This window comes from Hydra vulgaris, chromosome 02 (genome assembly GCF_038396675.1).
Source record: "Hydra vulgaris chromosome 02, alternate assembly HydraT2T_AEP".
Classification (NCBI taxonomy): domain Eukaryota; kingdom Metazoa; phylum Cnidaria; class Hydrozoa; order Anthoathecata; family Hydridae; genus Hydra; species Hydra vulgaris.
The window spans coordinates 42,518,646-42,546,541 of NC_088921.1; the positions used below are offsets into that span (position 1 = coordinate 42,518,646).

The 27,896-nt window shown below is 28.1% G+C and overlaps 3 protein-coding genes across 6 annotated transcripts in view; 2 read left to right on the forward strand and 1 right to left on the reverse strand.

The window, feature by feature from the left end:
- The first annotated feature begins 2,684 nt into the window (after positions 1 to 2,684).
- On the forward strand, positions 2,685 to 14,591 carry LOC136076956 (uncharacterized). 3 transcript variants are annotated; one of them, XM_065790987.1, is made up of 5 exons: positions 2,685 to 2,800; positions 12,025 to 12,242; positions 12,399 to 12,495; positions 12,594 to 12,999; positions 14,292 to 14,477. In XM_065790987.1, exons 1-4 carry the CDS (start codon positions 2,757 to 2,759, stop codon positions 12,994 to 12,996), a joined length of 762 nt encoding a protein of 253 aa, XP_065647059.1. In that variant the 5' UTR covers positions 2,685 to 2,756; the 3' UTR covers positions 12,997 to 12,999; positions 14,292 to 14,477. The 3 variants fall into 3 exon arrangements, with proteins under 3 accessions (XP_065647059.1, XP_065647058.1, XP_065647061.1); XM_065790989.1 differs by adding an exon at positions 3,091 to 3,166 and having other exon boundaries at positions 2,687 to 2,800; positions 12,594 to 14,591; XM_065790986.1 differs by having other exon boundaries at positions 12,594 to 14,591.
- On the reverse strand, positions 2,691 to 7,945 carry LOC136076955 (uncharacterized). 2 transcript variants are annotated; one of them, XR_010636717.1, is made up of 5 exons: positions 7,771 to 7,945; positions 7,585 to 7,656; positions 7,422 to 7,478; positions 2,989 to 7,247; positions 2,691 to 2,821 (listed from the first exon to the last, which is right to left on the reverse strand). XR_010636717.1 is itself a non-coding variant. In XM_065790985.1 (4 exons), the coding sequence occupies exons 1-4, from the start codon at positions 7,778 to 7,780 to the stop codon at positions 5,569 to 5,571; spliced, it is 1,818 nt and encodes a 605-aa protein (XP_065647057.1). In that variant the 5' UTR covers positions 7,781 to 7,945; the 3' UTR covers positions 2,691 to 5,568. The 2 variants fall into 2 exon arrangements, 1 of the variants encoding a protein (XP_065647057.1); XM_065790985.1 differs by having other exon boundaries at positions 2,691 to 7,247.
- Positions 14,592 to 20,268: 5,677 nt separating the features above from the next.
- The window catches only part of LOC100210297 (uncharacterized), a 42,145-nt gene continuing 34,517 nt past the window's right edge, over positions 20,269 to 27,896 (forward strand). The window contains exon 1 of the mRNA XM_065790990.1: positions 20,269 to 20,678. Coding sequence (XP_065647062.1) covers positions 20,308 to 20,678 — 371 coding nt within the window. The 5' untranslated portion in view covers positions 20,269 to 20,307. The remainder of the gene's footprint in view (positions 20,679 to 27,896) is intronic.

Genomic DNA, 27,896 nt, shown 5'->3' on the forward strand with positions numbered 1-27,896 from the left:
AGGACCGGTAAGGTTCCGCTCGTGGATCGCCAGTTCTGGCAATCCGTAACAGGGCCATTGCCGAGCCTTTATAACATTGCCTGTGCAGGTTAGCCGCGATAGTACCAAAAACAGGCTAATAATGGTTTGCCTGAGCAGATGAGTTGGGTCAATTAGTTGGGCAAATTGGGCCAATATCGGCCGACCAGTGTCGAACCGATATGAATCAACTTTAGTGTAATTTGAAAAAAACTTTAGTTCTTGTATCCAACTTGTTTTTAACGTTTCATATAAAAACATATATTCTCCGATTTTTTATTTGTTAAAAAATATTTGCAGGCGATATACTGTTCTAGTCTGTTTTCTTTTACTTCTTTACTTTAAAATCTTTTGAAGATTATATTTTATTGAACAGAATTTTTGTTTTTAAAAAATTTTTTAGAATTAAAAATTATTGCTAATTAATTGTTTTGTTAAACGAAACAAGTTTTTTATTGGATTTGTTAGGTTAAAAATGAGCTACTGGACTAAACGAAGGAAGATTCAAAAAAATGTTGCAACTATTTTCGATGAAATTGCTGAAGCTAATAGTTTTTTTTTGGAAGATAATTCATTGCCTTTAAATATAAACTACAATAACTTAAAGTTTGATGCTACTCCGCAGTGTTATGAACCTCCCGATACCTCTATTTTTTCTTTAACGTCAGTTTTTCATGATTGTGTCAACAGCTCTGGTGAAATTTGGAAAATCAATGATGAAAAATTAATTAGTTCAGAATCAATTGTATCCATAGACAAGTCAAATGTTATAAATGTCCTAGTTAATGATTTGACTAGTTGGGCAACTTGGCACAAAATAACACATGCAGCTTTGGGTGATTTATTGATTATGTTGCGCAAATCATTTCCTGATTTACCAAAAAGTCCCAAATCTATTCTAAAAACTGAACAATTAAAAGTTGAAGTTTTTGAAAATTCCTATTCTTACTTAGGCATAAAAAATGAACTTTTATCTGAAAGTACAGAATGTTTTACAGATAAGACTGTAACAATTCAAGTCAATTTTGATGGTTTGCCTCTTTTTAAAAGTTCAAGCATGCAGATATGGCCAATTCTTGGTTTAGTGGAAAAGTTTGATGGAATATTGCTAGCCATTCCAGACGATTTTTATATAATTTAAATAAGCATATACAATTTACATCATTGTATAGAGCTTGACTTGACTTAAAAAATGAGGGGTCATTTAACCTTTGAAGTTAAGCGGATCCAAAGTTATTGATTTTTTTGTAGTGCAAAAATTGATGATTTTTTGATGAAAGGTATAGGGCTTAAGTATGGAAAATTTGCAGTGATATGGCACCGAAAAAGAGAGTATTTTTGGATCATATTGACTTTTGAATAACTTTTGAACCGTTATTACATTTGACTTGAAATTTTCCATATTGATTCAACAACTATAAGTTAATAATATACAAAAAAAAAATTTTTTAATTCTGTCGGGATTGCCCAGAATCATCTATTTTACAGACTAAGGGTTTTTACTTATTTACTTAGTTTTGGTGTCATATTGACTCTTGAATAATTCTTGAACCGTTATTACATTTGACTTGAAATTTTCCATATTGACTCACCAAATATAAGAAAATAATATACCAAAATATTTTTATTTAATTCTGAATGGATTGTCCAGAATCGTCTATTTTACAGACTGTGGGTTTTAACTTATTTACTTAGTTTTGGTGTCATATTGACTATAGAATAACTTTTGAACCATTATTACATCTGACTTTAAATTTTCCATAGTGATCCAACAAATATAAAAAAATAAAATACCCCGAAATTTTTTTGTTAATCGGACGAGATTTACCAGAATCATCTATTTTACGGACTGAGGGTTTTCACTTATTTACTTAGTTTTTGAAAATAAAATTTGGGGTTATAATATAATTACACCATACAAATATGCATAAAGGAATCATGGAATCCAAATAGTACATCATTTTGAAATTATTTTATAATTTACAGAACGGTCAGTAAATTACTACAAAAAGGCTGCACATACCAATTTGGCATATCGACGTTGAATATATTTGATATTTTTGAATCGTTATTAAATTTGACTTGAAATTTTTCATAATGATTCATTTTTTATTTAATCTGACGAGATTAACCAGAATCATCATCAGAATCAATTTTACAGACTGATGGTTTTCACTTATTTACTTAGTTTCGGAAAATAAAATTTGGGGGTTAATTATAATTACACCATACAGATATGCATAAAGGAATCATGGAATCCAAATAGTACATCATTTTGAAATTATTGTATAATTTACAGAACGGTCAGTAAATTACAGCAAATGGGCTGCACAAACCAATTGGGCATATCGACTTTGAATATATTTAATATTTTTCAACCGTTATTAAATTTGACTAGAAATTTTTTATGATCCAATTTTTTTTTAATCTGACGAGATTATCCAGAATTATCTATTTTACAGACTGATGGTTTTCACTTATTTACTTAGTTTTGGAAAATAAAATTTGGGGTTATATTTTAATAACACCATACAAATATGCATAAACAAATCATGGAATCCAAATACTACATGGAATCCAAATACTATTTTGAAATTGAATATTTTACAGACCGGTCAGTAAATTACTGTGTAAAAGTATTGAAATCTTTTGGAATTTTACGGAATGAACTATTTACAAGACAGAAGATTCTTCAATAAAGTTAAAATTTAATTTTCAATGAAAATAACATACAGCTAATGAACTTTCTGAAATTTGGAGTACCTACAACAGCAATAGGCAGGTATAACAGCATACACTCTACCTAAAAATGTAAAAAAATTATTATTAGAAACAAAGATACATCATATGTTTAAAATATTTTTTTAATTAGTTTACAAAAATTTTATAAAGAATTAAATTTTAAAAAGGTATATATATATCTTATATATGCAGGTTGTTAGTATAATAAGTATAAAATAAGAAACTTACTCTTTGAGATTGTTTATGTGAACTATTGACAACGCTTAAGATAAAAAATTAAAATAACATAAAAAAATTATTTTATTTTAAAACTTATTTCTTGGCTTTTAGTGAATGATTAGAAGTAGCAAGTTTCAGTTACGAAACAATCTAATAATCATTTTTAACAATAGACACCAGCGAGAAGGTAAGCCAAGTTGTCTATCTACACAAAACATCACAACAATAACATCACAATCACAAAACACACTGTCCAACAGAACACAAACATACACAAAATAATGACTGACATGTACATAAACACAATGAAACATATAGCGACTTACGGGTGCGTCAACACCGCTCCAGAGGTCCAACAGAACACAAACATACACATAATGACTGACATGTACATAAACACAAAGAAACATATAGCGACTTACGGGTGTGTCAACACCGCTCCAGAGGTCCAACAGAACACAAACATACACATAATGATGACTGGCATGTACATGAACACAATGAAACATATAGCGACTTACGGGTGCGTCAACACCGCTCCAGAGGTCCAACAGAACACAAACAAACACGTAATGACTAATGGGTATATAAACACAATGAAACATACAGCGACTTGTATTGCATAAAAACAAACATACAAATAATTACTTACCGGTAGATCAACACCACTGCAGAGGTTCAACAGCAAACAAGTATAAATATAGTGACTTGCAGTTGCACCATACATATAACTTAAAAATATGTAAACACAAGGATATACATATTGACAGGTATGTCAGCACAAAAATAGAAAGCATGACTTACCAGTATGTAACCATGGCAGCAGATATCCAATAAAAAACAAATATGCAAATAAAGATTTATGGGTCACCAACACCGCTCCAGATGATCAAAAAGAATACAAACATAAATACATTAAATTGAATAATAATAAAAAACATAAACATTATAAATTAAATTTGCACTGTGTCAAAGACAATATTAACTACATTTTTGCTTTTTTTGAACAACGTCCTCCAGATAACCATCAGCCTTTCCCTCTACCACAACACATTTCATCCTCCACTCTTTGACCAACTCAATATCATATTTATCTTCATATCCATCGTATAGTATCTGAAACTCGCAGTCTTCATCAAATTCATTGTCATCTAGAACACTTACAACGAGCCCCGAATACCATAAATCCTTGCCATCATCATCTACCATTTTATGTTTAATTCTTTTTCCTGAAAACTTTGGAACCCCTCCCTTTGATGTGCCTGTTCTTATTTTTTTTCCAGTTTCCATTAATAATCTAGCGTCACCCTCTAATCTGACTTTTTTTTTTAATGTTATCAACATTTCTTGTCTTTCATCAATCTGTCTGATAACTGAACATTTTATTGTAGTTGCGCGTTGTTCTGGAGCTTCTTTTAAAAATGTAAAAATAGATAGCAGGTTGGTTTTTAATGCCTTAATATCAAACTTTTTGTAATTTTCCCCTTTTCCCTTTTCTCCTAATTGCAACCAATTTTCTGGAAATTTATGCGGCAGTACTTTTTTTCTAAATTTTATTTGTCTTTGCAACTTCTTTACTATTTCATTTTCAGTGCCTAAAATTTTTTCTAAATCCTCTTTACACAAAATTAAACCTCCATCCTTTCCGATTTCTGTTGTCAAAAACTCTTTCTCTTCGCTTGCCTTTTGTTCCTTTATTTATTTTTCTATACTGCACTTGTCTATCTCATCAATTTTGTACTGCAATATATTTGCTTTTTTCTCTCTGTACTTTCTGATATACCCTTTTCTATTTCGCCTTGCTAGTAAAACTAGCCTTTCAATGTCTTCCTGTGATTTTCCATCTAACCAAACAGCTGTTTTGTTGTTGTTAAACATGATGACACCAGCTGCAGCTACTGTTGAAATGTTAGGTTTTATTTTTAACCTGCGGTCATAGGAAGCAAAATCACGTTCAGACACAACATTAGTACGCGGACAGTTTTGAGTTTCCTCAAGCACATCATCACCAGGATTGTGATATTTTCCTCCAGGCAACTGGTCTCTTAACTGACTCTGAATCATAACAGAACATGTGCAACATATAACTTCAAGACATTCTTGTGTTAAGGCATCCAAAAGTGGGTCATTACAGTTGGAAAATAAATGATCAAACACTTCATCCTTGGTGAGATACTTGACATCAAAAAATGTAGAACCACTTAACATTTTAGATGCATCAGAAGAACAACAAACAAAATAATTGAACATTTGTGACCAAACGGTATTCAAAGAAAATATATGACCCTCCTCTTCAATAATATGAAAAAGAGGTCCTGATATTAGTTTATTAAAAATTCCCAGAGCTCTAGTTGAAGCGTGAAAAATAATATTGTCAATATCGTGCCTAATTGACTCATGAAGGAAATTTGAACCATCAAGATTAAAAACAAATTCTTTAAGGTGATGTTTATGAAAATACGCTGCTCCACCAAGTACAAATATAATGTTAAAGCGATGATGCAGAAATGAAACTATAAAATTTTTAGAAAACCTTTTACGCAAAAATGCCTTCCATTCATCAGCTTTTCCATTCCCCTGATCACCATGTCAATAGGTTGTAAGTTTTGAAAGTTCATACAAAATATCAAAAGTCCGAGAGTTTTGCGCATTTTTAAAACCACCATGAATACTACCTTCCTGCTCAACCACTTTTTCCCATTCTATGATTGCTTTTTCTGCGTATATTCCAAGATTGTGGATAATGTGTAAGCCACAAAAAACATGATGCATTTGAGAAGTTTTTAATTTTTCATTTAAAGGAAGCTTATCATAGTTTTCAACAACAAAAGGCAAAATTGCTTTTCTCCAATGTTGAAATTGGCTAAAAAAACTTGAATTAACTATAGTGCGATCTGTCATCAAAGATTTAAATGAAAAAATAAGTTTCTTAAGATCATCCTCGTAGTTTTCCTTTTCTGGAGAAAATATCTGAGACATATCAGTGAGTAAATTTTTTAGCTCTCCAAAATAAGATTGTGCCTCTCCCGAGAACATATCTTCTATCCCAAACGTGTAGCTACCAGATAATGTTGTGACTTGAAAACTACCAACCTCCCTAAAATTATACTTTGTGCCATCTGTATGAAGAACATTGTTTGTACTATTCAACATAGCCTCTCTCACTTGAGCTTTTGATAAAAGGTTCATTTCACTAAAAAATTCAGCAGCCAAAGATTTTTTTGGAAGTGCGCCACATGAAATTCCAACCATTTTTTGTAGTACAGTTCTGATAACAGATTCAACATTATTAACAGAAACATTTTTACTTAAAAGGTTGTAATATACCGAGCGAATTTCATCATTATATTTACCTCCTTCAAAAACTTCAACAACATTTTTTTCAAAAATGTCAACTCTTTCCTTAAGCTCTTCTGTAAGATTTTCAAAGTAATTTAAACTCTCCTTTAAGATCGAATCATTCATTTCATCAGATGTTTTCGGAACAGCGTTTTCAATTTTTTTCTTTAAATACCATGCCTCTTGTCGATCTGATTGTGAGCGCTTTCTAGCCATATCAATTTCTTTTTCCAATCTTAAATTAATTTGCAACAATTGGTTAATCCTACAATCCTTTCTAGCGCCTCTTTTGTTGACATTTCTGACACTATATCTTAACAAGATTGCTTGATATTTTCTTTTAAATTCGCTACATTTTCTATTTAATTGTCTATTTTTCAATTTAAGATAATCAATTCTTCGTTTATATTTCTTTATTTTATAGGTAAAATCAAAATTAGCAGAATTATTAACTAGATTTTCATGTTCTATTACCCCAATAGAAGTTGGGGTAATACAACTTTGAAAAGCAGAAACATCTTCTGTAACAAATTCACAAGAGTTGCCAGAAGTATTGATAGAACAATTATCAGAAGGTAGCAAACTAAGTTCAGGAACTTCAGGACAAAAAGAAAGAACAGAGCTTAAATAAGAATTCTTTAAAGTAAAATGTTTGGCACGATTCAGTTTTGCAACATGGTCTTTTGATTTTTTAAGACACTTAGCAAGCATTACTCCAGTGATAGGGTATTTACAGTAGGATGTGAAAAATACAGAGAGATTTTGCCATGTCAAATCATGTTTATCTTTTTCTTTGCAAATGTCTAAATAATGACTGTTTGTTAAGACAAAATTTGGATATTTGAGGGAAACAATGCCATCTTCAATATTTAAAAAATCCATAATATTGTTGTAGCTATTAAATGGGTCTTCGGACAATACTCTGGAAGCTACAATTAAAAGTAAAACTAATTAAAAGTAGGTAAAAAAAAAAAAGAGTAAAATTTAAATAAGAGTAAAATAAGATCAATCAAATTTGGTTTCAATAAAATTTTTAAAATGCAAAATGTGTGTGCTACATTGTCTTTATTTAAAAAATTAACTAGTATGAAAGTAGGACTCACTATTGTGGCTTATAGATGGAACCACTATTTTGATTTGACTATTGTTAACATGTAAACCTAAAACAAAAGAATACTCAAATATAGATTATCAGAAATCATATTACTTTCAGCAATTAAATTAAACATTCGAAAATAAATTTTACAAAAAAACTGGCCTACCCACCTATGTTATTTGGTTTTGGAAACTGGGGTATGGTGTACTGTTGTGAACTGTTGGCACAGTCTGGTAACTTGTCTAAAATAAAATTGTAGTTTGTCACGAACTAATTCATACATACATTGTATCAAAAAATGGAGAAGTATTTCTTATTAAGTAAAAATTGTGTGAATACTTATTAAAAATTCTTACATATTTCCATACTTGCAAACTTGCTTTGAAAACTTTTTAATTCTTTGTTTTGAAAAAAACAGTTTAAGAAAGGCCAGTCTGTAATTACAATAGCTAGATTGTAGTCTTTGACCAAACTTTTTTTGATGAAAAATCCAGCAAGAATTCCTTTGAAATAATTAAATTTTTAATTTCTATTTTATCCAAATTTTAAAAATTTCACTTTCTATTTCATTTTCAGAATGAGAATTTAAATCATTTACTAAATGTGAGTAACTGTTATTCACATGTTATTCAAAAAATTTTAAAACAATACTTTTACAAAAATTTTGATAAATAAAAAAACCTTGTTATAAAAATTTTTATTTATTTTGACAATACTTTTGTCAAAATATTGTTTGAAAAATTTTTGAAATCAGACAAATAGATTAAACGAAAGCAATATTTATATTATTTAAAGCAGTTATGTATTATGTTAATAAAATAATTTTCCTATTTGGCTTGCTAATTTAGTATAAAGAAGACATCATCAAACTTTAAAACTTATAATTTGTTAAAACTAACGAAAAATACTTTCGTTTGTTTGGATTTTTGCGAAAAATCAAAACAAAAAATGTCATTAAGTAAGCGTAAAATAAACCTTATAATATATGCATAATTTGTATATAAAAATCTTAAGTATCATATTCTTAGGAAAACATAAATAAATACTTGGTTTAAAAAGTGAAAAGGCTATACTTGCCCTTTAGAGAGGGAACATTTTTTAAAAAGGCTTTTTTCCCCAATAAATCGACTCTAAAGTATTCAAATGCTGAGAACTAAGAATTTATGTATATATTTAAAAAATGTTCCCCTTTCCATTCGATTCATCATCCTTTTTTTACTATATATGGAAAGTTTCAATCAAATTGGATGTGTCTGCATACTTAGGAAAGCTACAGAATTTCGACAACTTCTATTGTATACTGGTATGGTTTGCTTTCGAGATACATTACCTGAAGCTTTGTACAACAATTTTATGCTTTTTTGTGTCGGAATGACTATTCTTCTTAGTCATTCATTGTGTCACAAATATGTTGATTATGCACATAGTTTGCTTGTACTTTATGTCGAACACTCTTCAAGTTTATTTGGACCTGAAGTTGTAACTTATAACATGCATGGACTAGTGCATTTAGCACAAGATGCCAAACAATATGGTCTACTAGACAATGTTTCAGCCTTTCCTTTTGAAAATTATTTATCAAATCTTAAGAAACTTGTAAGAAAACCACACTTGCCCTTGCAACAGGTTATAAGGAGGCTATCAGAACAACATCTTGCAGAGTCAATCGATAGTCAAACTAATAGCACTTTTTGAGTTAAAAAAAGAACATTTTGATGGACCTTTGTGCAATAGTGAAAATATAAATGTGCAGACTCAACACAAAGAGCTCTATACAAACAAATTTTGCATTAAAGTTTCGCAAGGTGACAATTGTTTTAAAATAAAAACTGGCTCTATAGTTCTAGTTAAAAATATTATTAAAAGTTGTTGTGGTCAAATTTATCTGGTGTGCAGCAATTTTGATAGTGTTGAGAATTTTTCAACTACCCATGCAATTCAGATATTCTTGGTATTTTTATGGTATCTTCTTTAGCTAAACATCTTTCATATGTTTTATTATCAGAAATAAAACAAAAATGTTTTTTCCTCCCTTACAAAGCTTACTTTGTTACTATACCTTTGCTACACAATTTTAGTTGATATGTTAATTTTAAGTCTTATATTGAACATGCTTTGACTTTCCTTGACTTCAAGATTTATGTTCAACTTTTTTTTGTTAACAAATTGTAATAAACTTGTTTTAATAAGTTTAGTATTTTAATAGCAATATATGAAGAGTTAGTTATCAAAATCTGGTGTAAGCAATTTTGGTTTTATGTACCATTTTGAATATTATTTTATTTAAAATATAACTGGAGCAAAATAATATATATATATTTTTTTAGATTATGTATTTATAATAACTTTTTAGAAGTTGCTTTTTTGTTTAGTTAGTAGTTAGTAGTAATGATATATATATATATATATATATATATATATATATATATATATATATATATATATATATATATATATATATATATATATATATATATATATATATATATATATATATATATATAAATTAGTAGAAAATCACTCAATAAAAATTTTTCTTATTTAACACTGTTTCATTAATAAAGACTCATCAGAAATGAATGATCAAATTAATAACACTTCAACCCATACCAAAAATTAAACTACAGGAAGTCGCAAATGTCTTAACTACTGTATGAGTCTTTATTGATGAAACATTGTGTTAAATTAGAAAAATTTTTGTTAATTTAATAATAAGATTTTCTACAAATTTATAATTGCTCTGTTCTTCTAAGAACATTGAGCACTCTATTTTGTAGAATACATTTATATATAAGTATATATTTATATATAAGTATATATATTATATATATATAAGTATATATATTATATATATATAATTATATATATATATATATATATATATATATATATATATATATATATATATATATATATATATATATATATATACAGTGGCGGATCCAGCATTTTTTGATCTTTGAGATAGCTAACTTCCAGACGTGGAGCAAACTCCAAACATTTATATGTTTATACTTATGTCAAATAAGGATGCTTGCAAAAAATTGCTATGATTGGAGGCTGGGAACAAAAAAGCCCCAAATTGTGTGCCCCCCTGCCCCAAACGTGAGAGCACCAAGTTGATGCAGTATTTTTTGTACTGTTCTCAACTAGACTTATATTCATCCATAAATTTTAAGTTTCATAGTATTATCTTTCAGCGTTTAAAAATAATGACATAATGACCATATAAAATTTATAACCCCCTCAAATTGAGGGGGGTTTAAACTTTATATGGTCATAATTTTTGAAAGCTAAAATATTTTATTTCCAATCATTCCAATTTTTTGCAAGGCATCCTTATTTGACATAAGTATAAACATATAAATGTTTGGAGTTTGCTCCGTGTCTGGAAGTTAGCTATCTCAAAGACCAAAAAAAGCTGGATCCGGCTCTGTATATATATATATATATATATATATATATATATATATATATATATATATATATATATATATATATATATATATATACATATATGTATATGAATATATGTAAATACCATATTAACAAATTAGTTATTATAAAATAAAATAAAAAGTTCACATGGTATCAAAAGTACTTTAATTATTGTTTGATTTATTAAAAGACTTTCATTAATTTTTTTATAAAGAGGTGTTTAAAGATTTAAAATTCTTTTAACTCAATTTTTTTTTGTTATAAAAATGATAAAGTTATTTATTAAGTACCTCTAATCATTTGTTTTATTGCAGTACTTTAAAATTAACTTACGTAATTTATCTGAAAAATAGTCATACTATTATCATTTTATTACTTTTGTTATTGCCATAGACAGTCAATGTGCTCCTACTACTACTACTACTACTACTACTACTACTGCTGCTGCTGCTGCTCCTACTACTACTACTACTACTACTACTACTACTACTACTACTACTATCTACATATACATGTATATATACATATAATGTGTGTATATATCTTAATATAAATTATGTCAGTGTATTCTACATATATATATATATATAAATATATATATATATATATATAAATATATATATATATATATATATATATACATATATATATATATATATATATATATATATATATATATATATATATATATATACATATATATATATATATATATATATATATATATATATATATATATATATATATATATATATATATATATATATGTATATATATATATATGTAGGTATATATATAAAAAGTTATATAAATTTACACGATTACACAAATCCTGTTAAGGAATACAATTATAACATCAATATTGTTGTAAAATGACAGAATGATTGTGTAATAATAATAGTGTAACAATCTTAGTCTTATTTTTAATGAAATTATTTTTGGAAATAATGAATTATTTCTATTTCTCTATTTCTCTAAACTTTCATTTCAGTAATTTTAATTTTTCTTCAAAATAAATTTTTAATCTTTGAAATTATATTCTAATAATGAAATCATTTGAAATTCTTTTGAAAACTTTATACATCAGAAAAATAAAATAGAAGTAGTATTTCTTATACTGAGCTTTATTTTTTATCAATCATTGGTGTTGTTATGTTTTTTATTTAATTTAGAACAAACTTTAGAATGGATCTCCATCAGTTTCTTATTGTTGCTTTTAAAAATGAAGAAGATGCTATTGCAATTTTGCCAGAAACATATTTAATTAATAATGAACTTTGCTTTTGGCTACCATATACCTCACAAGGCAGAGTAAATAAGGCCATCAAAGAATGTGAAGCCCCTAATGAAAATTGGCCGAAACATGCCAATCGAGTTTTTAAAAAAATAGGTCAGTCACATATGTACATAATGTGCTTAAGATATAACCTGCATTATTGTCAAAAAATTATAATGTATTGTACAAAAGAAATAGTGATAATTTTATGCTGTATTTGTAATATTGATAGTGTTGTTATAAGAGTATAACTTTGTGGTTGTATTTTAGGTTCCTACAACAAGGCACAATGTCAACTTGAAAAGGCTACCATAACATCTGATCTGCAGAGTGATTCAGAATCAAGTACTAGGCTACGTCCAAAGCGGTACTTAATAGTAGAGAATTTATATTTTTTTGTAAATACAATTTTATGGTTTTAAAGTTAAATCCTAAGTATTTTTATTTTCTTTATTTTATGTGAAGAGCAGTTTTATATCCTGATGAGCACAGCGAAACAGAATCTTTTGTGGAAGAACCTATTCCAATTTCTAAAAAAGTTAAATTATTGACACCAGCTCCGGTTACGCCAAAAATATTTCCCTCTGGAACATCCATGCAACTTACACCATCAAAACCTGTAAGCGCACAAATGCTAACTCCACTACTTTCATTCACGCCTCCTGCCATAAAATCTAAAATAAATCTAATAAATGAGGAGCAGAGATCACAAGAAATTTTGCCATTGGCTGTGACAAACAAAATAGTTTCAATATTAGTGGAACTCAAAGAGGATGTGGCAAATCTGAGAAAAGAGGTTACATACAACACAGCCATGCTGCAGAGTATTGCTAATGGTGGAGTTCATGAAGATGATTTTACATTATAAGCAGTAGTTTTATAAGATAGATATTTTATAATATCGTTAAAAATTAATTGAAATATATTTTTATTTAGTTAACAAAAGTCAAAAAACAAAAAAAATATGACACAATTTAAATAAAAGACAATCAGTACCTCAAGGTGTACAAAAAACAAAATAAAACAAAATTAATTATAAGATCTGATTTGAAATAAAGTTATAAAAAGAACTATTTGTTGAAATAATTTTACTGATTGTTAATAAATAATTATTAATAGGATTAAGAGTTACTTTTTTATACTGTTTAAGTTAATAATAACAAGAACATAAAAAAGCAAACCAGGTGGCTTGTTTGCATAAGGAAAATTATAAAGATAAATAAAAAAATAAAAATCAGAAAATAATAAAAAAGAAGATAAAAATAAAGTTAAAAAAAATTAAGAAATAACTTAATTCATTGTCAATAGTAAGAAGTTTTTGTTTAAGTGTTATTTTAAATTTGTGAAAAGAACCAGTAGTTTTGATGTCGTTATTAAATTTGGAATGCCATAATTTAGGTCCTCTATTTGCAATAGAGAATTTGGTGGCCGTATAGTTTTGGGTTGAATAAAATTTTTTAAAGTTAAACATGATTTATTTTGTTAAAAAAGGTATTAAATATTAGAGGTGTCATTTTATTATCAATTTTGTACATAAAAGTAAGTATCTGATAAATGTTTAGTTGATAAACATTGAGTATATTTAGTTTATTAAATAAACCTTTTGAGGGCGTTAAACTATTTAGGTTTAAAATAATTCGCATAGTAAGTTTTTGTCTACTGAGTAGTTTTTTATCTTGGTTGCGTTGGTGCTGCACCAAGCAACCAAGTAAAAAAGTTTTTATAAAAAAATTTAGTTTTTAATTCATTTTAATCTTTTTTTTAACATTAATAAGGTGGCTCTACTAAAATGTTGGTAAGGAGGATAGTGGGAGCTAATAAACATTTGAAGTTAATCTTTTCTTGTAATGGTGTCACAATACTATATCCGGTTCTGTTGAATAGGCTAACATTTGAATCCAGTACTAAAGCATTTTGTGAAAAGTGGGACAATAAAAAAAAAATTTTATATTTATTGTTCTTTTCTTTTTATGTAAGTAAATGCCAAGTATATACCGAAATGTTTTTATTTTAAAATAGGTTTGACTTCATAAAAATAAACTTTAAATTATTTAATTTAATAATTTTATATTAATGGATGATTGTCCGAATAAATATATAAGTTGAGAACCTGATATCGTTTGAATTTATATGTATGTTATCTTATGTGTTTTAATTTTACAGGCGCATTGAAGCGAAATCACCCGACTGCACAAGCCACAGAAAGTGATATTCAAAAGGCGATAGTACATTTTTTGGCGGGAGCAATCGATAGAAATGGTGGAAGGAAGGCGAGAGCCACAAGGCTACTGGCTCAAAAAGCTACTGCAACCGATAAAGTACCTTGTTTTTCGAAAGTGAAAAATAAAATTTTTTCTAGTTTACCATCAACTTCCGATTCAGAAGATTCAAATTAAAATTTGTCATTGTAAATAAGTTAGATTGTAAATATGTTAGATTGTAAATATACTTATATTACTCATTGAATATTATGTTATAATAACACCCTTGCTTGGTCAACTATGTCGTAATGTAAGCGATGAAATGTAGTTAATACATTATGAATTAAAAATTTGAAATTTATTTTACAGAAAGATAAATTAAATCTGATGCTAAAAGTAAAGTATAATTTTCAGTTGTCAACTATTATTCTAATAGTTGACATTTCTCAACTGTAATGGTTAGCCATTTTTCTGCCAGTTCTTTTCCTGTAGTGGCTAGCCACTGTTTTGCCATCACTGGCTAGCCATGCCTGGTCCATGAAAAATCCTTGGAGCAAAATGGAGCTTCGCCAACGTTGGCAGCCGCAGCTGGTTTAGCGCGGCAGCCTGCACAGGACCAGTGCGGGACCATTATATCCTTGCTGTCTGGGTACGTGAGTATATATATATATATATATATATATATATATATATATATATATATATATATATATATATATATATATATGGTTTATGTATGTTTAAATATGTTTAAATATGTTTAAATATGTTTTAGATGCAAAAGTTATCAACTGTATAATTAGATGGATATCCTTATGGTAAGTAACATAAATTCACAGCACCTAATTTATACACATTAGATTGCGAATCAATACAATCTATCCCAGGTATGATCCGTAGGGATATAAATGCATAGTAGGGGAAGCTGTTGTGCACTTGACCACGTTGTACCTTTCGTCACTCCGCCCTATAGGCATAGTATTATTCTTTTGAAAAAAATATGAAGTGCCATTTAAAATACTTTTCCATGATAACTTTTTTTTACCGTAATGGATCATACCTGGGATAGATTGTATTGATTCGCAATCCAATGTGTATAGATTAGGTGCTGTGAATTTATGTTACTTACCATAAGGGTTGTTGCAGTACCCAGAGCATTTGTACACCCAACAGTTGTTACATTTTCAGCATGTTTTTGAACAATAAGATGGACTCGCTCAGCTCCTGGTGCTAATACAGCTTACTGGTGATGTACTGTAAGACGTACTTCTTTTTCATTCATGTTGTAAATGCATTCAGGCTCATTAAAATAGCTATACTGTTCCAGTTGATTTTCCTTTTTGTAAAAGGAGTTTTGTACAATAAAAGGGTTTATTTTTTGAGCTCTGACTGGATTCATAAACTGTGCTATTCTGTGGTTTATATCAGTATGCCGTCTTAGAAAATTACAACACCAATCTTTTCCAGCCAACTATTGATATGCATTAAAGCTGTATTTAATATTACTAACTTCAACATTTTCATATATATTAGGCTTTAACCGTTTAGGAGTTACTGGCATTCCAACATCAGACAATCTAGTCATCCTAAACACTAGTTCTTTTTTATGATCTAACGAAAGTGTGCATTTTATTCCCAACGACTTTTTATCAGAACCCTGAAATAAGATGATTCCTGAGTGTTCTTTTAAGATATTAAATTTTGTTGCTACTTTTCTTTGAGATTGTCAAATTTTTAAGGCCTTAGGGGCATCTTGCAGTTAGCTTTCTGTCTATTTTGCCTTAGATGGGGCCATTAATTGACCAAATTTGAAAAAGTTGATTGAAATTTAAAATAATAAAAAACGTTGACTGAAATTATGGTAATTATTTTAGATATTAATTGATATAAGGCCTATAAAACAGTATATATAGAGTATAAATAGTTACATTATATTATAGTGTATAGACCTGGTGCATATAATATAATTAAAATATAATTAAAGTATATAATTAAAGTGAAAATGTATATAGAAAAAAAACCTACTAGTAGGGTCTTATTACCCGTCAGACCTTAACACTCTTTGGTACCTTAGATGGTCACCTTTTAAGTGTGTGTATTATGTAAAATATTAGATTAGTTTACTTTAATGGCTGTTCAAGTTTTAACAAGACTAAGCTTCACCCAAAATTAAGTAAGACACTGAGTTTAGTAATCAGTTTAGAAAACTATTCAGTTTATAAAAAATTAATTTAATCTTTAAGAAGACCATTGACGTGGTCATCTTTGTTTTTCATCTTTTTATAAGGAAATCCAAAAAAATGTCACAAAAATGCATAAATATTAACAAAGTTTATAGCTTAAGCATTTGTACAGTTTCAATGTCAGTTTCTAACATCAAATATTAAACCAAAATGTGAAAACATTAAAATTGTTTGTGCCACAACATGCATATTATAACATGAAACTTTTACCAACATGTTTGAACTTAGAACTGGCATTATCGTAATTCGATTATAACAGTGTTGCGGTAAATTTCGATATTTAGGTAAGATTTCGAGGGCGCTTAGTTACGATTGCGGTATTTAGTTAGGTAATAATTTTTTTTTGCTGTATTGGGAACAACTATATATGATGCGTCTAAAACTACATAAAAGTGTAACTACAGTAAAGTGTAAAACTGCATGAAACTGCATTTTTTGCCTGAGACGTTTCCTGTCAAGCAGAGGCGATTTTACAGGTGTTTGTGTCCCGAAGCAGGTGATTTTCGTTATAATTGGATTTTTGAGGAATATAATTGGTTAATCAGGTATTTGACACATTTCAATCAGGTATCAAACATTACAATCAGGTATTTGACACATTTGACAGATTTTTTGAGGACCTTATTTTTTAAGAAAGTGGTCGGTACTTTATAAGAACTCGCCCTTCCCCTTCCTTTTCATTTTATTTTCCTAGAATCGCCCCTGCTGTCAAGAGTTTGACTTGGCCATCTATTTAGATTTACTAAGTCTGATAAGACATTTTTTGTTATCTGCTTTTAAAGTGCTACTTCAGTTTTGTACACTGATTTTATTTAATGATAAACCGAAACATTCACTATCCTCTTTTGATTACTTCTAGTGTGTATATTTAATCTTTGCATTGACGACATTAAAAAAAAATTATTTTGACTTTAATGCATGTATTAATTTGGATTAAGTTTTATATGCGGGAATTAGAATTTGATTTCACTACATAATGAAAACAATAATAATAATAAGTTTAGAATTTATAGTATTAGGAGGGAATGAAATTAATAAAAAGTTATTTTTAATTAAATTAATTTTTAATAAAAAATTTAAGTAATTTTTAATTGAAAATTATTATTATTAATTGAATTTTTATAATTAAAAATTACTTTAATTTTTAATTAAAAAATAAAATTAAAGCAGCCGTGGTGTAATGGTTAAAGTTCTGGCTTCAGAACTGGAGGTCCATGGTTTAAAGCCGGCCATAAATGCATCATTACTAAGGAAAGAAGCATGAACTTCCTGGTTAAATGCTATTCTGCGGTGCTCTATGGTAAGACCGTTGCAACTCTAAATGACCGATTTCTGATGTTTTCTGATAATACCATCTACATTATAACACAGTAAAGACTGCTTAAAATTTTAATTTATATCACGTTGCAATAAAATAAAGCAAAATTGTTTGTAATCGAATGTATGGCTTTTGTATGACCTGCACAACCAAGACTTAGTTGCGGTGGTCCCTGTTCGGAAGTTTTGACTTACCCCCCTCACTTTTCGCGTTGGTTTTTTCTTTCTATTTTACATATGATTGGCTAACATTAGTTTTATAAGACTGTTTATAAACCACCGTTACGTACTTAAGATCACTAAAAAGCGTTTTTTTCATTCTAAATTGTTGCAGTACTGAAAACTTGTTGTTTTGCTTATGAATTATATTGTATCACTATCATGTGTATTACTATAAAGATATTATCTAAATGTGTCGTATATAGCTATTATATCATATACAACTGCTATAAACATTACAATTACATTTTTATTAAAGAGTTAAGTTCAATACTACAGTGTACGTTATGTGTAAATTAAAGACAAAATATATTCAAGTGTAAATTATTAAAGTTATAAATATGTATGCACAATATTTTAATATAAGTATTAGTGTATTTATCAATTTTTATTTATTTCATATACTTGTTAATACTAATAGTATTATAAATTTATTGACATTTTTATTTAGACTATTTTCTTATAGCTTAATTTGTACTAGGTATAAAATTCTATGCTACAAAAAATATATTATGTAAGTATTTATTAACGTAATGTTTATTATAACGTAAAAAAAGTCTTCATATATAGTATCATATTTGTAAAAAGTAATGAATTTGGTTGAAATTTTAAAGACATATGTATATATATTTATATAAATATATATACATATATATATATATATATATATATATATATATATATATATATATATATATATATATATATATATATATATATATATATATATATATATATATATATATATATATATATTGCTTTTTGTTATTTTTTATCTAGGTTTATTTCAAACTAGTATCTAATAAACTCGTACTAATTAAAAATAACCCAACTGTATTGTCTTTCTAAAATTTCAGTACAAATTATATGTACTAAAATTTTATGTCAGACATGATGAGTTATTATATGAAATAACTCATCATTTTAATGTTATTAGTTTTAATTATATATTTATTCAGGCTGTCAAGTTGTCATTTTTTTATTATTATGGGTCTTATTTATTATTTTCTTTTTTTAATTTTTATTATATTTTTGTAATTTTTTTTTGTTGTTGAATTATTTACAATTAAAAAAGGTTGTGTTTAGATCATATCCCACTCACAATGATTATATGGTATTAGTATTTTACAGATCACTGAAATAGTGAACTGGAATGCTGCCTCTCCGAACATAAACTCTCAGTCGATGCGTGTTCACTTTACTGTGCCTATCCCTAAATCAGTCGTTATACATACACTTCACTGTGGGTATCCCTAAATCAGTAGATATATCTATACTCACTACCTTTATCCCTAAGTAGTTTATTGTTTGGCAAATTACTAAACTCGTCAAAATCATTGCGAGTGGGATATGATCTAGACACAACCATTAAAAATACATTAAATAAATTATTTAATTAAAGACTTGTAAAAAGTAGATTTAAAAATATGAAAAAAAATGACAACTTGACAGCCTGAACTTGTTAAATTATGTCAGAAAAATTTGAATTTATTATTTTTTGAAAAAATTTAAATTTCATTTGTTTACTATTGTGTTTTTTTTTATCTTGTAGTTTAGTTTAAATAGTAATTATTTATTAGCTTTACTAAAAATTGTTTATATTCATTTATTATCCATAATAAGTATTAAGAAAAAAGTCTCAAACCGGTAACTGAGGGATCTTTTGTAACCTATGCCCATTTAATTCTAAAATCTCTTAATACAACACTTTTCTTTTTTGTGAATAATCATAAGATTGACTCTAGTAGAAGACCAACTTATAATAACCACTGAGGTTCTTAAGTAATGTTTTCAATGAGTTCAAACAAAAGTATTTAAAAAATTTTATTAAAACTAATACTAAAAACTTTTTCTTTTTTCTCCTAATTGTAAAATAAAACTAAAAAAATAGTTAAATCTGAAAGCCGTATTTTTTCTTTATTATGATTGTAAATACTTTTTTTAAATGATTAGTAAAAAAGCTTTTAAAATAAAAGTAGACAGTAAGTAGTAAAGAATGGCTTTCTTAAAGTATTATCATTCTGGTTTTTTTTTTTTTTTTAATTTTTTTCATAACCAAAATCAATCATATTTGTTTATTATTTACAATGCTTTGGAAAAGCAGTATTCACAAATTTTTTTGTTTATCTTTTTTTTGTTGTTGTTAAATGTTGTATAATTTATTTGATAGTTAAACAGTAGCTTTCATAATTTAAAAAAATGCGTGGAAAGTTTTCTCAAAATGGAGAGGTTCAAGCTGATATAGATACCAGTAGTAGTGGGTCATCTCCTCATTCACATAATGATGATGATATAATAGAAGTTACTAATCTTAATTTTAATCCAAAACCAATCTATAACTTTTCTATTCCTGATTTGATCAAGCATGAGCCACACATTGAATCCAATGTACAACGTAAGCGCAGTTCACGGGATCTACTTAAAAATGATACATCTGATGATAATTATGAAAAAGGTTCAAAAAGACGTGCTATATCTAATAATGTGATTGATTTAACAGAAGTAGATTCACACGATGAAAGTGGTGTTGCATCTGATTCAGAGATAACCTTTTCAAATGAACTATCAAGGTATGCAAAATAACACATAAGTCATTCTTTATATTAAGTATTAATAGTTTAATGTAACATACAATATTTTGACTTTAATGTCTGTCCTTGAGTTTTGAAAGAAAACAAAGATAAAGTGAGTATTGGTCTAAAATAATCTCTATAAAAATAAGATAAGTAAAATATATTTACACTTTTTCACATAAGATGTCCTTTTAACATTATTTTAAAATATTTTAAAATGAACTAACTAAAAATAGTTCAAATATAAAATAAATATTTTGGCATTCCACGATCAAGTTTAGTTTGGAAAAACAGTTTCCCATATTTTTAAATAATATTCTTTTGGGTTGTTTCTTATAATATTAAATATGTGTGTTTTTAATATTATCCTTTCAGGAATTATAGTTATGCAAATTACTATCCCAATTAATAAATCTAGGAAATAATTAGCAGCTTTGCAAATTGCTTTGTTGCTAAAAGTTGTATTTAGTTTTTGTGTTGATTAAAAATACTATTCCATATTTAAGTAGTATTATATTATTTTTTGTTATATTTTTTATTATAACTATAAGTAAATTACCAAAACTAAATAAATTTATAATATATTTTTATAGTTGTTATATATATATATATATATATATATATATATATATATATATATATATATATATATATATATATATATATATATATATATATATATATATATCAGGCCTTGTTAAGAAGCGTTACGCAGCTCGCATTTTGCTTGCGAAAAGGCGATTTGCCTACGTGTTCAGCAGTTTTGCGCTACGCAAAAACTTATATCTTTTAGAATATTTAAATTATCTTTTGATTGTCGTTAACGTGACGTTTAATCAGAAGAAATAAAGTCGTAAGTAAAAGCATTTAACCGCAATTGTAAACTAATAGATTTTTTGTTAAAGAAACAGTTTGTTAAATAATTTTTTTGTTGTTAAAAATTAGTTAAAAAAAATTAAGTGTTTTAAGTTTTATCTTAAGGAATTAGAAATAAATTATATATAAATTTCTTAAGGAATTATAAATAAATTATATAATATAAGGAATTATAAATAAATTATAAATATCTTAAGGAATTATAAATAAATTATATATAAATTTCTTTTAAATATAAAATTTATTTTTAGTCATAATTGTTTAAAAAATGCACGATTTATTTTGATGTAAATATTTTATTAATAAGATATTTTGTTTATTGTTAATTCAATAACGCAAAGGTTTAATGACGTTCGTTTAATTTATGAAAATAAATTATGATCACGAATATGTTATCGGTAACTGATAAACAACAAAAAAAACTCTTTCTTGTTTAAAAACATTAAAATGAGTTCATATATTAAATAAGAAAAAATTTATTAACAGTTAATAAAATAACCAAAAACCAACTGTAAAATCATAAGAAAATAAACAAACATTATTTTACGTTTCATGAAAAAAATATTTTTTTCAAAATAAAATTTAGTTCATATTTGAAAAAAATAATAAAAATGATTTTTTAAATAAGAACTTAGATTTTATTTGTAACTTTTCTTATAGTGAGAAAAAAAAAAACTGTTTGTATGATTTTTAACGCGTTAATAAAATAACTTTAATTACGATGCGGTACTTGAAAATACGCGAGTGACGCAATATAACTTCTAACGATGCAAAATATATTTGATGAGTTGAGTTACTTAGAAATGCGTTACGCGTTTTCGCTACGCAGCGAAATCTCGTAACAAGGCCTGATATATATATATATATATATATATTAGGGTGGCTCTTAAAACAACATTTTTGAAAAAAACCTGCTCCTACCACAGTTTGTAGATTTTTGACCTAACCCCAACGAAAACACCCGGAAAAATCCTTTTGAGGGATGATAGTACATACCAATAGGAGTTCATAGCAATAAATCTTAAAATCAGGGATTACCGTCCGTGGGACTTTTTTGGGATTAAAGTTCTAAATTAGAGTGAAAGTTAGTTTTCTTTATTTTCCAAATTCATTAATTAGTTTTACAAAAAACTTTATAAAACAAAAAATGTTCTACATAAAATTCTAAACAACTCTTATCTTATTCATATTTTCCAAAATTTGATTAGTTTTCCTTGAAAAAACATTTTCTATAAGTTCGAATATTCTTCTTCAACTTCATTGGGTTTGGCTCGTTCTCACTTGATTCTTTGATATTTTTGTTCTTTCTTGTTACCTTTCCTTTAGTTCTAGAGGAAACTGAAAAAAAAGCTTTGGATTATTCTTTGAAATCATTTTTGATCTGGGTTTTCCCCCAAATTTACGTTTTTTTTTAAGATGCAACTTAGCAATCTGTAGCTATAACTTACCATTGACTAGATTTTTTTGCTACTGTATTTAATGACACAAGAGAGAAGATGCTTGAATAATCAGGATTCTCTGGATTTCTTTTATATCTGTCCCAGAAGGGCTTGAAATTTGAGTGAAGAGCCTCAGTTGCTTGTTTGCTGAAAAGTCCTAGTCCCATATTTTTTTCTCTTGATGAACTGAGGAACATGATGAAAGACAGCATGTACTTTGGGAGAAATAGAGACTGGAAGATTAATGTAGCTCTGTTTAAAGCTTTCAATTTTTGCTTTAAAATCAGAATCCAAAGTGGTTCCAAAACAAGATGTAACAACATCTTTGAACAGAGACAAAGTTTGAATAAATCCATAGGCCTGTTTGAAGTGCTTTTGCTCTGCAATTTGCTTCAAGCAATCTAATCCTCTCAGCAGCTTAAGGCAATCATTTCCATTAAAATGGCCCCCATGGAATGGTTTAATAGAAAGGTGCAGTGTGGTTGGCCATTGCTTTGCATCTGGCAAAAGATCGCAGAGGTTTTTGAAGAGATGGTTGACCACACCAAGAAGTAGATGAAGCTCCATAGGTGGGATGGCTTCCAGCACAAGCATGTCATCATGAAAATCAAGCAAGGGCAGATGAACAACATTTTTGAAATCTCTTGACTTGCGAATGTCACCGCCTGATTTCATGAACTCTGCGAATTGCTTCCGAATTTGACCGAAGGTTCTTGGATGGCCACATCTGATTAGGTTTGTGTTCTCTGCCTCACACCAGCAGCAAGGGTGTTTGCTACTATGTGATTGAATTCCACAGAGAATGTTAGCAAGCTTCAAATCACAGGAAATAACCAAAGAGTCTAGCAAAGACTTCTCATGGATTTTGATGAGACCAAAAATCTGCTTGACATTCTGGTAAGTTTCAGGTGTGTCTTGAGAGAGAGCAACAAGCATTTGCTGCTTGACACTTGTTGCTTTGGTTGAAAGTGGAGAAGTTAGTTTTATGTTTCTTTGAACAGGACTTTGTGGCTCCAACTCATTATTTTCCAGTTCAATGTGAGTGAAACTGACCTCCAAAAATGATCCACCTCCATCTATTTCCAGCTTCAAGATGACTGAATCTCCCAAGTTTCTTGAAACTTGTAAGTTGACACTGAGGTCAATGAGACTATGGCAGTCCACAACCTCCCTGGTCTGGTTGTCTTCTGACAGGTTCATGCTGCTAATTGTAAAGTGGTCTGCTACTTTTTGTCCTGCCTGAGCAAATTTCAGTTGAAAGTTGGGTTCTACCAACCGTAAGGGACTGATTTGATTCAAAGTGGAGCCAAGCTTTCGCATACCACTATTGGAGAGTCCAGTGTTTTGCTGAATGTGAACCATATCCTGAGTAGAAAGTGGGGTTTTGAACAGCTGTTGTGCTACTGATGCCCCTCTTCGCAGTGAAATGGCTTTGCCTCCAGCTTGTTGAGTTAGACGAATTGTTCCAGTAGGAGATGAGTCTTTTGAAGCAATAACTGCTGAAGCTACTAGCTCTGCGCCCTTTCCATCAGCTTCAGCAATTTTTTTCAAATTTTCATGGCGAGTCCCCGGTGTGCAGTTGTAAGAGAGTCCACGACCAATTAATGAAAGACATTTGGTGCATCTCTTTTTAACGCTCTGGTTTTCAGGCTTGATTGATTTTTCAGAGGAGTCCTCAAGTTTTTTCAGAGGATGTTGCTCCTTTCCTCTCAGTTTACCTATTTGGCAGATCAAACAATCACAAATAAGTGATGAGCAAGTTGAAGGCTTTTTTGAGATGTTCTGAAAGTTGAAAAGTGTTGGAACTTTTTTCATGGAGCCATCCAATTTTCCAAGTTGAAATCTGCAGTTGACACAAATTCCTAATGGAACCCTGTCATCATTGAAGTCTAAATCAGGTTCAATGAATTGAAGAATCTTTTCCTTTGCTGCAACTGTCAGTTCTCTATCACTTTTTTTCATGCACACAACACATACAGATTTTCTGCATTCATCATGTGTTTTTGATGCATTAGGCATTTTGGTCGTAATGAGTCAAAAGAAAAAAGCTTAGTCAAGCTTTTCGAGTGCCATTTCCCAAAACAAAGCGTTTTTTTTCCGTGCGACTAGATGAGATCGTCAAAAAATCGTTTTTCAGTGATGGTTGTAAAAGATATTTTTTCAGCGTGACATTATGGTAGACAAAATGCCGATTTTTTGTCTCGAATTTTAAAGGTTAAAAATGCGTTTTTGTGAAAATATGAATAAGATAAGAGTTGTTTAGAATTTTATGTAGAAAATTTTTTGTTTTATAACGTTTTTTGTAAAACTAATTATTGAATTGAATTCGGAAAATAAAGAAAACTAACTTTCACTCTAATTTAGAACTTTAAACGCAAAAAAGTCCCACGGACGGTAATCCCTGATTTTAAGATTTATTGCTATGAACTCCTATTGGTATGTACTATCATCCCTCAAAAGGATTTTTCCGGGTGTTTTCGTTGGGGTTAGGTCAAAAATCTACAAACTTTGCTACCCCTTTACTTTGTTCTATATAATACTAAAACACTAGGTTTAAAATTTTTTTGAACAAAAAATTATTTTAGGGGTAGCTCAAGACCCTTAAAAATTTGACTGGTCCCTAATATTTTGAATATAAAAGTTCTTCTAAAGTATGTCAACCTGGTACTCAAAGGAAGGAAAATTATATAAAAACTTCAAAAATAGTAATCAATTTACGTAAAAAAACATGTTTAAAAAAATTATTCTTTTAAAACTTAAAAATAATGACTTTTTATTTTCAGCTAAAAAATAATAATTTTTATGCAATAAAAAATAATAATTTTTTTGCAATAAAAAATAATAGTTTTTATGTCTATAAAAAATTTTTATGTAAATTGATTATTATTTTTGAAGTTTTTATATAATTTTGCTTCTTTTGAGTACCAGGTTGACAAACTTCAGAAGAAATTTTATTTTCAAAATTTTAGGGACCAGTCAATTTTTAAGGATCTTGAGCTACCCCTAAAATAATTTTTTGTTCAAAAAAATTTTAAACCTAGTGTTTTAGTATTATATAGAACAAAGTAAAGGGGTAGGAACAGGTTTTTTCAAAAATGTTGTTTTAAGAGCCACCCTAATATATATATATATATATATATATATATATATATATATATATATATATATATATATATATATATATATATTTTAAAAAAGAAAATATTTTAATTTTATTATCATATAAGCGTAGATATTCATTATATTAAAAAAAAATTAGGCAATCAAATTTTAAAAAGTTTTTGGTTTAGTACAGGACTAATTGCTAAAACAACCCAAAACAGTAATATATATTTGTTCAGCTTTTTCTCTTATTTTTAGTAACAAAAGAACCTAATTGCAGGATAAGTCATTTTCTTTTGCCCATTCTATTGCCAAATTAAAGAAATTTATAACATCATTGATGTTTTTATCAGAGTCATCCTACGTTTTTTCATTTTCTTCAACAGAGTAGTTTCATTTTTTACTTCAGGATTTTCTTCAAGGTTAAATGGATGATTTGCCTGGCTTGTTCCACTTGCCCAATCCATAATTTCAGTATCTGCTAAATTACAATCATTAAATATTGAATTATACAATCTTGCCAAGAGTATATCATTTCTTCTGAAAAGTGATCGAAAGGAATGTTGTATTGAATTTCATCACTTGACGAAAAATGTTTAAATAAGTTTGTATAACTGACACGAGTTTGATGTTAAATAAGTTTTGTATAACTGACACAAGAATTTCATTCCATGCCTGCACCACTAAATAAATAAATTTTTCAGTGCTGAAACTATTCCATCTTCTGCACCTAAGGCTGCAAGATGTGCAAGTAGATGTTTGCAATACCAGTCGCTAAAAAGTGTATAAATTTGCCTAGAATTTTTGGATGATTTGTAATATACTGGCAAATCCATATTTTTAAAACAACAAGGAGATTTCATTTTCCCTATTATCATTAAATCTTATTTAGCATACGTGTAGCATTTACGCATGGCATAATTGTTACTCTTTCCTTCATTGCTTTTTTTCTAGCAGCGGATTTTTCAAAATTTGTAACGGAAGTTTTATTGGGCAAGTTTTTATAGACGAGACCAGTTTTGTTGCAATTATATATTGGTTTAAGCAAAAAGCCATTTTTAGCAGTATAATTTTTAATATTATTTTTAAATGAATTAGCTAATTCCACATTGCAAGACATACTTTCTCCACAAACAGACAAAATCTGTATACCATGGTATTTTTTGAATTTCGTTAACCATCCATCACTTGCTAAAAATGTTTCAGGTCCATTATTTAATCTATTTACTTCGAGTGCTTCTAATTTTATCATTTCATTTGAAACTAAATCGTTTAATTTTTGCCGCTCCAAGAACTAAGAAAACACTGCATTGTCGATTTCACTATATTTTATTGTCTTCATTCGCTTAATTACACTCTGATTCAAATACGTTTTGGTTGTATATTCTTCTAAATTTTGTTTATTTTCTTTTACTCTACTTATTGTAACTTTAGCAACTTCGTTACAAATGTCCTTTGTTTTCTTACCATTTTCAATGTCTTTTAAAATCTATAGTTTATCTTTTAATGTAATTAAACATCTTTCTTCTGATTCATATTTTATACTTAAAGTTAAAGCACAAAAATATTAATTAATTAATTTATTAATTAACAGAAACTAAAAGAATTCAAGAAATTATTCTATTTAACAGAAATTCACTTCAATACTGGCAGCTCAAAACACAAACATATTCCGATAACAGAATTTTTTACTATTTGAGGTTACGTTGTTGTAAACAGCTGACTTTACTTCTGAATCGGCCTAAACTTAACTCAAATATTTAGCTTTAAAAAAATAAGTTGCTTATATAGAACAGTT

Coding starts and splice junctions, on each gene's coding strand:
- LOC136076956 (XM_065790986.1), top strand. CDS start 2,757: ATGAACTTTCTGAAATTTGGAGTACCTACAACAGCAATAGGCAG. Junction 12,243..12,398: donor TCGAGTTTTTAAAAAAATAG/GTCAGTCACATA, acceptor GTTGTATTTTAG/GTTCCTACAACAAGGCACAA. Junction 12,496..12,593: donor ACTAGGCTACGTCCAAAGCG/GTACTTAATAGT, acceptor TTTTATGTGAAG/AGCAGTTTTATATCCTGATG.
- LOC136076955 (XM_065790985.1), bottom strand. Junction 7,479..7,584: donor TCCAAAACCAAATAACATAG/GTGGGTAGGCCA, acceptor CTTTTGTTTTAG/GTTTACATGTTAACAATAGT. Junction 7,248..7,421: donor TCCATCTATAAGCCACAATA/GTGAGTCCTACT, acceptor TTTTAATTGTAG/CTTCCAGAGTATTGTCCGAA.